The sequence below is a fragment of the Homalodisca vitripennis genome, chromosome X, assembly GCF_021130785.1.
Source record: "Homalodisca vitripennis isolate AUS2020 chromosome X, UT_GWSS_2.1, whole genome shotgun sequence".
Lineage (NCBI taxonomy): Eukaryota > Metazoa > Arthropoda > Insecta > Hemiptera > Cicadellidae > Homalodisca > Homalodisca vitripennis.
The window spans coordinates 64,051,406-64,068,304 of NC_060215.1; the positions used below are offsets into that span (position 1 = coordinate 64,051,406).

The 16,899-nt window shown below is 32.4% G+C and overlaps 1 protein-coding gene across 3 annotated transcripts in view; it reads right to left on the bottom strand.

Moving 5' to 3' along the window:
• Window positions 1-10,644, bottom strand: part of LOC124369085 (latrophilin-like protein LAT-2) — a 381,707-nt gene extending 371,063 nt beyond the window's left edge. For all 3 annotated transcript variants that reach the window (XM_046826807.1, XM_046826804.1, XM_046826808.1), the window contains exon 1: window positions 10,428-10,644. In XM_046826807.1, the coding sequence (XP_046682763.1) occupies window positions 10,428-10,515 (88 nt within the window). In that variant the 5' untranslated portion in view covers window positions 10,516-10,644. The remainder of the gene's footprint in view (window positions 1-10,427) is intronic.
• Window positions 10,645-16,899: the final 6,255 nt, after the last annotated feature.

The window sequence follows — 16,899 nt, forward strand, 5'->3', positions numbered from 1 at the left end:
TTACATTTGAACTATGAAAAACCGAAGCTACTAATTTGTACTTCAAAACCTTGCACATATATAAAGTCAAAAGAAAATATTTTGACCACTTTATAAAAATACCTGAAAGTTGGTATTCGTTTTAATATACAGTAATATTCGGTTATTTCGAAACAGCTCATTTCCCCATTTTAAGTATTTTATTAGTATCCGAGTAAACGTTTAATTCACGTTTTGCTCAACTCGGTTTCATATGAAAAATCTACGAGGCAAAAATGTTTAGAATGTTTGAGATAAATTTACAAAATAGGGCATTTACGAACAGACAAGTCATACAGATTACTAAGTTTCATAAATACTATATAGTTTAGAGGTAGATTTTAAAGCTTTGCAATTAACGTTATAACATTTTCTAAATTAATTGAGGCCCAGTTTACGAACAGACAAGTCATACGGATTACCAAGTTTTATTAAAACTATGTGGTTTAGAGATATATTTTTAGGCTTTGCAATCATCTCGAAAATAGGAATGAGAGAATCCTGCAGGGAGCACTTCAAAAGTCTCGATTTGTTAACGCTTCCATCCCTCTACATGTACGAGACTGTCCTGTACTGTCGTTACAAATGTGAAGTGACGCGGGGCAGTGACGTCCATGACTACAACACTAGAGGGAGGGATGCATTAAGACCAGCGCAGCACAGGCTCCGGGCTTTCGAAGCCCTGCCATCTGAGGTCGGGGTCAAACTTATCAACAAGTTGCCTCTTGAGCTACAGGCTGAAAATGGGCAACCACTGTTTAAGAGGAAGCTAAGGAACCTATTGGTACAAGGGGCCTTTTACTCCGTCGGCGAGTTCGTGGACCGGGGAGGTTAGCTGGTACAACCGTTGAGTGGGGGGTGCCAGGCTTTAGGCATACACGATAAACCATAATGTTCTCTCTATTTAAGTTTTCTTTTATTTGAGAATTAAAATTTTAAGTGGTTTCTTTTATTTGTTTAGTTTTACATATAACTTTGTAAAACATTACAAAATTATTTTATTTAAATACCTACACGACTTGACGCATGCCATACAATGTTGTAAAAATTGTTATTACGGCAATAAAGAAATTTATTTATTTATGTGGTTTAGAGGTATATTTTTAGGCTTTGCAATTAAAATTATAACATTTTCTAAATTAATTGAAGCCCAGCTTACGAACAGACAAGTCATACGGATTACCCAGTTTTATTGAAACTATGTGGTTTAGAAATATATTTTTAGGCTTTTCAATTAACATTATAACATTTTCTTAATTAATTGAGGCCTAGTTTACGAACAGACAAGTCATACGGATTACCCAGTTTTATTGAAACTATGTGGTTTAGAGGTATATTTTTAGGCTTTGCAATTAACATTATAACATTTTTTTTTTTAAATTTCTTGAAGCCCAGTGATAATTTATCTCGTTGAAACCTGGTTTATTTTTACACTTTGTTATATTAAAGTAAAGATACTCTTTAATTTTGTACTATACAATACTTTTCACATTTTTCTCTACAGGAGTTTCAAAACAATAACTTTATGAACAATAAGTTTGTGGCATTAAACAAACTTGAACCTTTTTTATTTACCAAACTCATACAAAATCTTTTTGTAATAGCTAAAACAAATACTGATTCTAAAACCACTGTCGCCGTCATTTGAATTCCAATATTAGAAGTTGTTATTGAACTAAATTACATGTTTTTCGGATAATATAGGTAATAACTTTCAAAATTGTTCTGTTTGAGATATTTTGGCGAGAATCGCTGTTTATTGGTTTTGTTTAATTTTAGTGTGGATTTAGTTTATTTCAACTAAATGAGTACAAATTGGTTTTAATACAAAAATGAATGGAGAACTGCTTGCCGCACGGTGTTAAACATCGGACTTTATATATAGCGCAAGTTCAAATTATATCTGTGACCATAGCACTTTTATCTGTATTGTAAATCTTGTACTGTAGAGGCTTTCCTACATATTCTGTTAGATGAGGTACTAAGACAGACCATTGATTCATGAGGACAGGTATAATACTCGTATAAGAATCACACTCTTCCTTTAAAGAGTAAAATGCAATGTAACTATTTTTCTCTAACCTATTATTGAGGATTCCACAAATTCAATGTTAAATTTTAAGATTTAGAATATTAACTGTTATATATTAATAAATCATGTTATAATTTTTAAATGTAATATTTTCCTAATAAGAACTATTATTTGGAGCTTAATAATAATGTTTATGTTTTTTAAAGTACTTTCTTAGTCGAGAGCAAATTTGTCTCGAATAAGCACAAAGCCTCTAGGTTTAGTGAAACAAGCATAGAGACATTGTCAGATACGCTAGCTATAGTTTTGGTCAAAATGGGAGGGCATAAAAGGGGATAGAAATATAGAAAGTACATTTTTATCACAGGTTCAAAGGTTATATTTTTTAGCTTGTCACGCCTAATAACAACTGTCAGACACGTAAATAATGGTTACATCTGTGTCAGTGAAGGTACAGACGGACTATTTCGCTGGAAAGTATGAATTTCATCTTATTGGTTGATGTGGTTATTTATATTTGGTTTATACTATACTTGGCTTAAGTAAATAATTGAAGTAATGATGAATGTATCACTAATTTTAAATACAGTAAATTAAATGTAATTAAGAATGTGACTCACTCATTGAGTATAAAAAATGATAAGGAATTACTGTAAATAGTTTGTATATTGCTGTTCTGATGTTCCTTAAGAAGGGGGAAGGAACAGATTCTCATGTTATATGTAAGTTTATTATTCCAAACGATATTGCAAGGTAATACTTAAGTTACTGTCCAATAGTTACTACAAAGATCTTATGTTTTACGAGCGTGCCCATAATTCAAATAAATTTTTGAATTCTGATTTGCACAGTGTAAGTTTTCGCAACAGTGACAAAACCCAAGAGGCCAGACTCCAACAATTATGACTCAATTGCAAAAATTGCAGTGTGCTGGAATGTCGCGTGCTACGGAAACACAAGAGAACTGAATTCCTGCAGCTGAATGACCTTCATGAAAGCCCTGAAGGAGTCTACTTGTCAGTAGCGTACTCAGCGAGGATACAGGAGGGCTAACCCTTTCTCCAGAAAGTGAACCATGATATTAGTATCTTTTGTATGGCAAAGAATGTATTCCACCTTTGTAAATTTAACGAAATAGTTTACTTCAATATCAATTACATAATTTGTTCAAGAATGAGAATAAAAGCATTCATGCACAAATGAATAAATTCTTGAAAAAAAAAAAACAAAAAGCAAAAACTATTTTCTTAAATTTTCATTTGTATATTTTTCATAATCAGCATCCACAATTCATGTTTTACTATAAACGCTGTTTGTACTGATATAACAATCAGCGTCCACATTACCAGAAACAAGTACTGTACATGTTATACTAGCAATTTTGTTGGTTTATACTGATACCACAATCAGCGTCCACATTACCGGGAACAAGTACATATTTTACTAGCAATGTTGTAGATTTGTAATGATACCACAATCAGCGTCCACATTACTAGAAACAAGTACATGTTTTACTAGCAGTGTTGTTGGTTTGTAATGCTCCCACAGTCAGCGTCCACATTACCACGTAATTGGAAACTATAACTACATAACCTCATGAATATTTTTTTTTTTTTTCAAAAACAGAATACGAAATATGAACAAAATCTAATTGGTTTTCAAAATCCTTTTTCTACTTGGAAACTTTATTAAAATTTTTTTTTCAAATATTACATGGTTATAGAACGCATTAATTCAGTTTGTACACGTTTAAAATGCCATTTTCATAGCCATACATTTTAATTTCCCTATTTTTTAGTTTATTCGACATGCCATTGATCCGGGACGTGTCCATGATACGTGACGCCAAGTAATTATTTAAAAAAAGCAATCAGTTTCTCTACAGTAAGCCTATATTAATATACTACCTTGCATCAAGGACCTCGTTGTGAGAAAAAACTTGGACGATGATAATTAAAGAGTAAGGACGTAGCCAGCGAGGGGATCCAAGGGCTCCGGACCCCCCAAATCTTAAATGTTTCAATTCATTTTTTTAGTAAACGATTATTATTATTGAAATAATCCAGTATTACTGACATGTACTGCTGAAAGATCGTTCTCAACAACGGGTCAAGAACTGTTTAAGGAACAAAATGGGGCCTTACTCTCTGCCTACTACTGCAAATATCAGTTGTCTGCCCCCCCCCCCCCACCAAGATTCTTGGCTACATGTTACAGAGTAATAAATCAGGTTGTGAGAAGGGTTTAAAAACTAATATTTACAAGGAAGGATCTATTCCATCCAATATTGTAACGTTGCATTCGCTTTATGTAACTGAAACATAATCTATCTTCACTACTCCTTATTAAATTTGAGATAGCAGTTTCAGATGCCAAAACGTAAATTATATGGAAACTTCCATTTTAAAGTTCTAATATTATATTATTTATCTACTTAATTAGACCTTTACTAAAATGTCAAAACTTCAGTCTACTATGTTTAAAACCAAATATTGCTCTAAGTCTCATTAATTATTGTACCACACTAACAACTATTCTAAGCTACCACTAATATTCTATGAACAGGAGGGTGTTCAGAAATGACTGCAATATTGTAGGATTTGATTGAGCACATCAGAATTAGAAGTAATTCAATTGGAGAATTGTTCGGAAACATTTTGTTCTACAGGAATAGAACAAAACCATTTTGTTTTCCACCAAACATTGTTGTTTTTAAGAATAGTTTGATCAACCGAAATTATGTTTTGAACAACATCTATTATATGAATAAGTACTTTCCAAAACTATATTAATATATCCGTAGTTTATTTTCAAATTGGAGCCAGCTACAAACTCACCCTGTATAAAAACCTTATATAAGGGTTTGATTTTTTATCTTATAGTCATACCAACAATATTGTTCTTTAAATCACACAAAAATAAGGCAGATGTTACATTTTCCTTAAAGCTGTGATTTGTTTCATATACTGATTGAGATTTTAGATTAGGTTAATTATAATACACAAAACAATAGACTAACAATACATCTGTATCGTATTGTTGAACCGATATTTTACAAATAAAGAGTCTGCTGGCTTAGTTAGTAAACAACAACATTAGCCAGCTGTGCAATAGGAACAATGGAACAGCTGATTACTGTTTTATATATTAGTAAGTATATTGAGAATTAACTAGTCTAAGATATTTTTTTAAGGTCAATTGAAAAATGTTCATAAATTAGTTGTTAAAGTATAGACTATTAATACATTAATGTATTATTTTTGTTCAACGAGTTGGTTGCATGGTAAATAGAAATATAAAGGTTGTAACGGGCCACCATTATACGTCGGAAAAGATTAACATTATTTGAAAATTGTCCATCCATGTCACAAAACAATACGCATTGCCGTTGATCAGAACTTCTTATAATACAAATTATTATTAGAAACATAATAGTGGCAAGAGATAAAAAAAGGTTTCTAGATATGTTTCCTATTGAATTTTTAGTCATTATGGTGTGTTGAAACATATCCTAGATTATTAGTCATTCATTAAAAATCATCCTGTATACGATATAAAACAAGTTACTATGCCATACACACTATGTTACTTTCATTCAGTACAGTTATACTCTAGGTACTTATTAAATAAAAAAAGTCAAGCCCTGTTTGTGAAAACAGTTTGCCTGTATGGCCACTGTTGGTGATTATAAGGGTATCTGCAATTTTTACTCCTTAATTTAAGAGGTAGAGAGAGCGTTTTAGCTATAACATCATCTAGTAGTATAAAAACCTCTTTTCTTGGAAACGGCCTGCACGACCATTGTTGGTAACTAGGAAGTCACCTTTATTTGTTACTGATTAGGTTAAGTGGATAGAAGATTTTAGCTCTAACTTCCCTTAATAGTATAAGATCCCCTGTCCTTAGAAGCAGTCCACTTAACCGGTCATTGTTGGTGATTGGAAAGTTCCCGTTAAGCTGACGCTACTTAGGTTAAGAGTTAGAGAGAGTTTCTTAGTTGTAACTTCGATTGGTAGCACAAAATCTTCTTTAAATTTAACTTTTCAAACGAATACCATTCACAGCAACAAACTATTTAGATATTTTGAATGACTAACAGTATCGTGGATAAAAAATGTCTATAAGAAACATACAGATCAAAGTACACGAGTGTGAGGGCACAATTCATATAGAGACAGCCTAGGAAATCAATGTTTATTTTATTAGATTTGTAATAAGTTTAGTTCCGTTGGTAGATAAGACACATTCAGGGACTGTGTACAGGGCCAATAAAGTAATAGATTTTTTTATTTTAATTAGACATATAGTGTTTCTGTATTTCTTTAGGTAAATAATTTGTAGTAAGAGGCAATATTAAGATTCGTTGTTATTAAATTACAAATAGATAAGTATTTATTATAAATATACGAAAGAGATATCATTGTAAACAGGCAGCTAGGTTAAGATACGTTGTTAGTAACGTTAGTTCCGAGCAAAGCAGTGATTTTGTCAGGTTTTAAAATGAATGGAAGTGCTCGAAAATTACGCACATGCAAAGCTTATATTTCCAGCTTGTTAGAATACGGAATGAATGGGTAACGTTGCGATCAAGGTAAACGGAAATGAGACTTATTAAAATTTTAATGAGCATTAATACCTAACCAGGAGTGAGGTGTTTAAGGCTACGCTGCCATTTGAAGCGGGAATAGAACTTCCTTTTTTTTAAAGTTTCATGTAGGGTTACAAGGTTTCACACAATATTACTTAGTAATACAAATTTAATATAAAACCATAGAGCAACAGTTTTTAAGGACACAATATATGTTTACCAAACAAATTAATTTTATTGCTTCCGTATATTTTTCTTACTCAATCCTACTCAACAGATCAATACAGATATTATACAGCATGTTGTATAATATTTTTGCTAGTTTTACAATTCCTAATCTATTTGCAATCAATCTCATCTGGCCTTTCGATTATAGATTATATATTCTGTATTTGCGGTGCACGAGTGACATTTTTCAGAATTGCTTGTTGGATTTGTGAATTATAATTTATACATAGCCAAAAATGTATGAATTTTTAATTTTTTTTGTATTTCTATTTATATGGCATCCGTTAAATTACTATCTATATTTTGTTTTAAGCACTAGTAGTGTCTGTATATACTCTGGTGGACTGCTGGAGTTCGTTATAATAATCTACTCCCAGCAGTCACGCCACTAAAAAGGTTAGACTAAGTTATTCCGTATAATGATTTAAACTGCAGATTAATAAATTATAAGTACACTATTTTGTATATTTTAATGGAACTGTTGATAAAGTTTCAAATACTTTAAAATAAAGCAAATAAACCTTAAATTATAAAATTTTAGTAGCTCGTAAGTAGATGTTTTAAACTCAACTATAGAATGTATATAGATATCTAAACTCTGAAATCTCTCTCGCAGACACAGGGATGACTTCAACAACCAACATTCTGGTAACTACCACTAGCTTAAGATGGATGGAAGGAAGAGCCAGGAAGGACCAACGGACTATTTTACTCATACACTTTCATATTAAAAACTGTTTACGAGATCCGGCTATTTATGCTAAAGATAGCTATTCCATAGGTTACACATAATATTCCATAAAAACTTAAAACCAAACTTTCATGTCATCGCAAAACCTCCTAATGTACCTTTAACATTTGTAAGTTTATATACGTCAGCTGCTTATCATATTTTTGGATAGGCGTTTGCCGTCAATAAATTTATAGATCTAATTGAGTGTGTAATTCAAACAACGGTATGGTAATCATATACTTGCGCCAACTGTCAATATTGTACTGATTTGCAAACAACACTCCAGAAATATAATACCCAATATATTATATATTACCCAAAAGGGGATGATCAGGAAAATGCCGTACATAAGGATAGCCTTTCGTTACAAAATAAAATAGTGAAGCAATTAAAATAATACTAATAATTACTAACCATGTTGCTAAGAGTATTTAAGTACTTAGGGTTTTTGTGAAAGTGTATATTTTTATATTTCACCACCACAATAAAGTATCGAGGCATACGGATATTACTATATATCTGATTAAGAGTTACCAAAATCTATGGAAAACTCATAACATCAATACTAATATAGCTCCTATCATAAGGTGTATCATAACTAATTAATTTATGGTTCCGTCACGGGTGGTTTCTGTTATTATTCTTTTTGATGAACGAGAAAAATATACTAAAAACAATGTTACTACATCTAAATTTTCCGATTTTCCAAAATATTTGAGTGACCGAGTTCAAACAGAATGCTAAGACTCGAAAAGCTGTTTATAGACTAAAATAAGGAGGAAACAAGAGGGCTAACCCCTTCCCCAGAAAGGGAACTAAGGTATTAATATCTTTTGTATGGCGAAGACTGTATTCTACAAATCTTTTTAATTTATGATGACAAGTTTCAGACAAATAAAGATTTTTGCAGAAATAAACAAATAATAACCATGTGTAAACTATAAATATATGAGTATCATGGTACATAATCTATTACTATTAGGTAACTAATAATTTAACAAAGCATTGTTATTTACGAAATCAATATGTCTCACAATATAAATGACACGTACAACATTGATACTAGGTACGAAGGGATAAGAAATAGTAAAATAATTTCAAAACGATTCCCATATGGTTGGATATTAACTTGAGTAACCGTTTAAAAAGACGCCTAGTTTAGCAAGCAACTTTTACAGAATAAAATCAAAATTAAATTGTTTTATTTGTAAATAAGTAACAATTTTAAAAGTGTTACACAAGGAAAATAATAAAATAAAGTGCACAAAAACACAAAGAGTAATATGAATAACGTAGGTCTCAAGCATTTGGTATTAATTTATTTTGTATATTATATTTTTTGTACTGTCAGTAAAACAAAACCAAAACTAAATTGATCTAAAACGGTGTCCACCAGTATATATAGATATATAAGGACTATTAAATTTAGTTTTAATGTGTAAAGTAATGCGATAAACGTACAATATTTGTTTTAATATTTTGGGTAATTTATATTGAATCTTGGTATTTTAAGAAATATTAAGCAGATTTAAATGTTTAAAACGTGTTACTTTTGATCTGGTACTATCATACAAAAGTTATTATTTGGTATAGTATTTATTAACGCCACTATTGGTTGTACGTGTAACGTTTCATACAAGTGTGAAATATTTATATTATAGATGTTCTCATGTTATTTTACTCTCATAACAAAACCATTTACAAAGAATTATAAATAACAAGTAACAGACACCTAAAAAAGCAAACAAACACTTAAAATTAACAAAGAAATGCCGTATCTACAGGTACGATTTAACCAAATGCTCTCCACTGTTTCAGAATCAAATCGTTTAAACAGAAAATGTCTTTACTACCGTTGAAAATTAACGTATAAATCTAACAATCATTTAATGCCTCTTTCACTTCTTTTTAAGAGTATATGTTAGAAAAAACTCTGTTTATCAATAAATGATTACGTATTTTATTAATACATTTTGTAGCCTATTAATATTTGACTGTTTGGATTTAGAAAGCGCTCAAATTACCACATTGAAGATTGCATTTATTGTTTCAGTCAGTGTGATTGAAACATATAAACAGTTTTTTTTTTTCTAGGAAGTTACATAAATAGGCTATTTTGTTATTTTATTGCAAAACACAAATAAAAACAAAAACCGTTATTTCAAATTATGTTTATGACTTACACCACAATGACTATCATATTTGGTTGAGTTAAAATACTTCTGGGTTCAAATATTACTTAATTGTATGTTGATTTTAACACATATTATTATATAAAATGTTTAAGTCCATATCTAAATCAATGTTTTGGTTCTATTTTTAAACATCTGAGAAGATAAATGAGGTTGAAATGGGTTAGTTCAACTCACTCACTAGTTCATCGTGTTAGAAAATAAAATTGAAGTACTGCTTTTAAGTGAACCGGAATTACTCAGAGTCGTTTCTTAGTTGACTTTTAGAAGTTGTAACAAACATTTTAAACTGGTTTTTATAAAGTGAATACTTTCTTAAAGATGGTCAAAATTAATTTACGAATAAATCAAACCCTACCAAGTATTTAACTGGGTATTTAACATTTATCGTAGAAAAATTACATTGTGAATAAAAACTCGGTGTGTAACACGGCTCAACAAATCACTTGTTCCATGCTGAATCGTTAAAGTAAATAAACAATGTCTATACAAACTTAACCTAAACATTCAGTTTACGATAGCGTCATATGATCAAACTGAAACTTTATATTCTTAATCGCACATAAATACAGCTAGTGCTTAATATTTGTAATACTAGCTCAAAAAAACGGATGAAGTAAATATTTATATACAAACCGTGTTGAGAGTCGGCTGCTGAGAGCGAAGGCTGTCCGAACGTGAGAAGTGTGAGTATGACGGCCACGACGGTGAGAGTCACATCCATGTCTGTAACCGTAACTGTGGCCTGTAGTAACTACATGAGTAGGTGCGGTGGGCGGTGAGCCGGGCTAAGTAATATGTCCAGACTCACCTCACCATGTAGTGGACCAGACAAACGCGCGGGCCCGACCGTCACAAGCGACTGAGTGAGCTTCGGCTAAGGATCGGCCTCCTACCACCCACCGCCGCGCCGCCTTCCACCGCGCTGCACCGCGCCGCCCCACCTCCATCTCACTCCGCACCTCTCTTATTCAGTATTTATGTACATAAGCTCACTCTTCTGTGACACTGTCACTTCCCGACCAGACATCTCATCACCCGTCAGATATCAAAGCGCGGTTCGAAATGTCCTTTAAACCGACGTTCCAGACGTTCTTGGTAGTGAATTTTCATTACACATTAATAAAATGATAGTTGAAGTTACTAGATCAAACAAGGATAATTAATGCAAAACACTAATCGGTGGAAATGGAATATTAGTAAGTGCCAAGACCTTCTGTTGATTCCTTGTGTTTTAAAAACTCGTCATAGTTATTTCCGACCTTACAAAGGTGGTTGCCCAACACAATTTAGAAAAGTTTTAGGATTATAAGAGGTGGCCACTTTAAGAACATAGTAGCTAGTGTTGGTTTTGGTAATCACCGGTATAAAATGAGCCAGTGCACAGCTAACTAAAGTGTTCTAACAGAAAGAACACCTTTACCACTTTAAAATTAATTATTATTTAGTGCTATGGACATTTCGGTATTTTTTATATGTGAATATAAAATGTACGTTTAACTTTCAAATAATACCTAGTAGTAAATAAAAACCTTAATTGCTAAAACAATAATTTCTGTTCTTTATGTTACACAGTTTTTCAGTCTAAGTTACTAAATACTGAAAATTTATTAGCACTAAGGCATTTTACGTTTCTTCGTTCCAATATCTATTTAATCACTGCTTGTATCTTATCAATGGGTATATAATACACCTCCAGCTATTGTGTATCAGATTAGTACTTTAGACACCGAATAGGGTAATTTCACAACTAATAATATGTGTAAAATCTGCTAGAAAACATTCTAGGTAGTGTAATGTGTTTATGTCAATACATTTCAATCTACAGTACAATATGTTACAATTATGACATCCAAGTAGTACGGTGTCTGAATATGAGACATTATCTAATCTTGTGTAATATAACATGTTTATATCAACACTTCTTTATCTATAGTATACGATTTTGCAATTTGGGCTCACAGGCAGCACGGTGTATGATTGTGAGACGTAATCCACGCCTAGGTAATGTAACGTGTTTTTATCAACACGTCTCTATCTACAGTATACTATATTACAAGTTTGGCTCCCAGACAGTACGGTGTGTGACTGTGAGACGTCCTCCAATCCTGGGTAATGTAACGTGTTTACACCAACACGTCTCTATCTACAGCATACGATGTAACAATTTGGTGCGATGTCTGATTGTAAGACGTCCTCCACGCCTAGGTAATATAACGTGTTTTTATCAACACGTCTCTCTATCTACAGTATACTATATTACAAGTTTGGCTCCCAGACAGTACGGTGTGTGACTGTAAGACGTCCTCCAATCCTGGGTAATGTAACGTGTTTACATCAACACGTCTCTATCTACAGCATACGATGTAACAATTTGGTGCGATGTCTGATTGTAAGACGTCCTCCACGCCTAGGTAATATAACGTGTTTTTATCAACACGTCTCTCTATCTACAGTATACTATATTACAAGTTTGGCTCCCAGACAGTACTGTGTGTGACCGTTAGACTTCCTCCAATCCTGGATAATGTAACGTGTTTCCATCAACAGGTCTCTATATACTGCATACGATGTAATAATTTGGTGTGGTGTCTCATTGTAAGACGTCCTCCACACCTAGGTAATATAACGTGTTTTTATCAACACATCTCTCTATCTACAGTATACTATATTACAAGTTTAGTTCCAAAACAGAACGGTGTGTGACTGTGAGACGTCCTCCAATCCTGGATAATGTAACGTGTTTCCATCAACAGGTCTCTATATACTGCATACGATGTAACAATTTGGTGTGGTTTCTCATTGTAAGACGTCCTCCACGCCTAGGTAATATAACGTGTTTTTATCAACACGTCTCTATCTACAGTATACTATATTACAAGTCTAGCTCCCAGACAGTACGGTGTGTGACTGTGAGACGTCCTCCAATCCTGGGATAATGTAACGTGTTTACATCAACACATCTCTATCTACAGCATACGATGTAACAATTTGGTGTGCTTTCCGATTGTAAGACGTCCTCCACACCTAGGTAATATAACGTGATCAATACGTCTCCCGAACGGTTTGGTGTCTTATTGTAAGAAGTCCTACACGCCTCGGTAAGACTTAATATCAACACTTCTTTATGTACAGTATAACGATGAAGTTATATGTGTTATATACGTAAGTTATATAAGTTTATTGGATGACGAGCGGATTAAAGATCTCTTCTCACTCTTGACTTGATAACTAGCTCTTACGTTCTTTTCTTGTTACATATGAATTTACCTTATTAATTTTGAGCCTGTTTTTTAACTCAGAACTAATTACGCAATGATTTCACCCATATACCTGTAAAAAAATAATTCTCATTATTCTGTAGAACGATTTCAGGTTCTTGTCCTATACAATTTGGAATAAGTCTAATCCCTCTCTCTCTCTCCCCTCTCTCTCTCCTTCTCTCTGTCTCTCTCATGTCTTTTCTCTCGCTTTACTGCTATGAATAAACGGATAATAAATACAGAACTCGGTGTTTTTATTTAAGCTTTTATCATACGCTTCATTAAAATCACCTGCTCTTACAACTGCAGAAGTTAACATTTATTTGTCTTTATTCATGAAGTTATTAGTCTTTCAAAACATGTTCATTAATTTAAAATATTTCTAAGCTTTAGTGAATGGATACTATTTCTTGGGAAGTATTACTATTGTATGTTAAAATATACGTTTGATCATATTATTCTTATTTACTTCTAAGCACAACTGTTAATAACTGGCATGAGCATAATAAATTTTTGAGCTTTAAACTAAAACATGATTCCTAAAAAACATAAAGATATCAAAGGGATGATTTCAAACTGTCGGATAAGACGCTGTATTCCCAATGCAGCCTTAAGGCTGGTGAAAAATGGAGTCTCTGGTATAGCCTTTGTATTCCCAGTGGTACCACGAGGCTAGCAATAACAGGTCTACTAGCAAAAACGTAATTTAGTAGGGTGCAATGAAAATAATTAAAAACAATATATTTAACGTATTATTCGGGAAATCTTTATTCAATTTTATACTTGTATGTAGAAATACGTTGTAGAGCGTCAGAATCTGGAGACATTGGTGGTGGTATGATTAATTTAATTCAAGAACGAGTTTCATAATTAATGTTTTAACAATTATTATGACGTTATTCAATAAAGTGGGAATTATGCCACTTTCGCTTTAATATTCTTTCTAAACCACTAAACGACAAAATCCTGTAGTCCAGTATATATTCAGACGATTTGCGTTGATACATACTATAGGTTTTAGGATGTTTATAGGTTTTAAAGTTTTGAAAATATAGCATGAGGAATATTGGCTGCATATAAATGTAGTCTTAAGACAATACTTCGTGTGGGGTTTGTTTTTTTAGTTTGAAATCCAAATATATTTGTTACTGAATTACGATATACCTAATCACTTATAAGACCTGTAGGGTAAGATTGCTGCATGAAGTGAATATACTGTCGTACTATACATTTAAATTATTTTTATTAAAGTTGGAATCGTGAATTTAACGATAGTGGTGTTTTTCCTTGATTGGGACATAACCTTATATATTATTGTGCTAAACTGTTCTCGGATTTTTGAAAGTATTCGCAGCAACTCACACAATATATTTAAACGTTATAAATAGTATTTAATGGTACCTATATTATATTTTTTGATATTATATTATATTAAACACACTGCACACTGTCACAGAAATTGATATTGTATTTTCGAGTATTGTAGACAAACAGCAAGTTAGACGTCTATTAACTAATTCATGTACTTCCATTTCGGAAATATGTAAAAAAGGACTACTAAGTTGTTTCTAATTAACGAAACCTAACGGTTTTTTTTATGATTTTAACGTTTCACCATTTAGCCCAAAGGTTTGATAACTAAAAAAATATTTTTCTTTTCATTTCCATATATTTGGTTAGCCAGTCCAGTTATTGCAGTGACTTTTTAACTAATAATCTCAAATGAAAGGAATGTAATTGAATCAAAATAACATCATATTTTTCGACACTCCTAAAAAATTTACCTCGAATTTAAATCCTGATTAAATTTAGTACAAACTAACTAAAGTGGGCATACTACTGAATGGAACTGTAGAACATCTAGTTGGTAAAAGATTCATTGCTAATCATATAAAGTAAACATGTTTCATTTTTTGTAAGGCAATCACAATCCTTCATGTCTTATTTGGTAAAACTGTTAACAACCAAACTTATACTAGATCAGTAGCGGTATGAATCTGACCAAGCTGACTTAATTCTAACATAAAAACCATCACTATCCTATGATATGCGTTGAACTTCGCAATGAAGGTATTCTAGTTAGGTTTAATGTCAACTTCAGAATATAATACATTATAGTAAAGTTTTCATCAAACCCTCTATATAATGGTGATCTAACGGTACATCATAATTGTCATCAACGTATTCGGCTCCTAGAAATTGTACATGTTTGTATCTTAAGCCAACTTGTCAGTCTAGCGTCTAGAATCATGAATATGATAAACCACATGACTGCAAACTGTTTTATGACACTCTACCGGCATTAATAAAACGATTTTCATATTATTTTGTCCACCACTTTTTTCAACCTTTTCATTTCTTACAGCATGCTTTCTTCCGATTTAAAGAATTTAAGAATAATCTCTGTTTAAAAAGTAGTGAAAAAAATTGCACAAACAACTGTAGACCCATCTTTATTCAAACGGTTAATTTATTTTAGTTTACATTTGACATGATTTTGGGTTTTTTTGGCTAACGTTCCGCTACACCAAACGCATATTTTGGTTTTCTAAAGTGGATGGAATGCATGTTTTATTCATTTATATTTTCTCAGAACTTAATAAGGGTAAATCTATAATGCAATATTTTGTGGTTTAACTAAGGCCTATCGCAACGCGGATCACGGTAAGTAAACTTTATCTAACAGCATCACAACCATACAAGCTACGTATTATAGCTTGGCTTCATTATTGTCTTTCCGGAAGAATACAACATATCCTGATGGATACTCCACAGGATACTGAGTCTTCTGAGTTTACGGAAATTTAGGTTAGAGGACCTCAAAGATTTGATGTGCGGCCCTTACTTTTCATAACCCTACCCATTGATATTATTATTATGGCTGCAAAGTTTCTAAATTAGTTCTCAACTAGTTTACATTCTGCCATGTTAAACCTAAACAATGCTTATCAATTAGCAGCTCATTATCGAGCCTGCATAAAAAAATGCATTTCTCCATTAGACTACTTTTCCACACTACCATTCAGCAATGGTAGAAACTATGACATAATCTATGGTAATGTCAAGTTCTTAGGCGTTGTCTTTCAGTGTAACCCACATTGGGATCAACAGGTCGATGCTGTTAGCTAATAGCTAAATTGTATTGTGTTCTCACTAAGTCACCTGGCAGCACTTCTTATAAAGCCAGACTGAAGATTGTTTATTTCGATTTCATCATGCTTTGAAAAAGCCCACCTTAAGAATAGAGTGCCCTGGATTACGAGATTAAAGAATTCTTGTAGCTTAAGAATAGCTCGCAAGGCTTTAGAGAGATGACATTCCACCGAAGAACATTTTAACTTTTCATTACTTGTCTATTCGTACTATCTGAAATTTTGTTTCCAAGAATCCTGGCCTTTTTGAGAAACCTACTCACTAATACAATATAACAATGCCAAAGGACTAAAACTTTTCCAAACCCTAATCTATAAGTCTGAGTTCTTATGCTTAAATAACCGGTGTTATAACTAACATATCAGTTTTAATTATATACTTTCGGTATATACTATATAGGAAACCAACAGCCAGTACATCTGAACGCCTCAATTCACTATCATTCAACCCAGAAGTTTGGATTATTGAATTACATAATTAATCGTGCTATCTGGATACCAGATAAAAATAAAACGAATGCAGAGGGGAGGGTATTATACAAAGAATTGCATGAGATTGGACACACTGCAACACATATAAATTAAATCTTTGAAAATCTAATTACTGCTGTTAGGTACGACACTAATGTGCCAAATTAGGTCTAAAACAAACTGAGAAACATCCAAAAGTGTCAAATATTCCTTACATTTAAT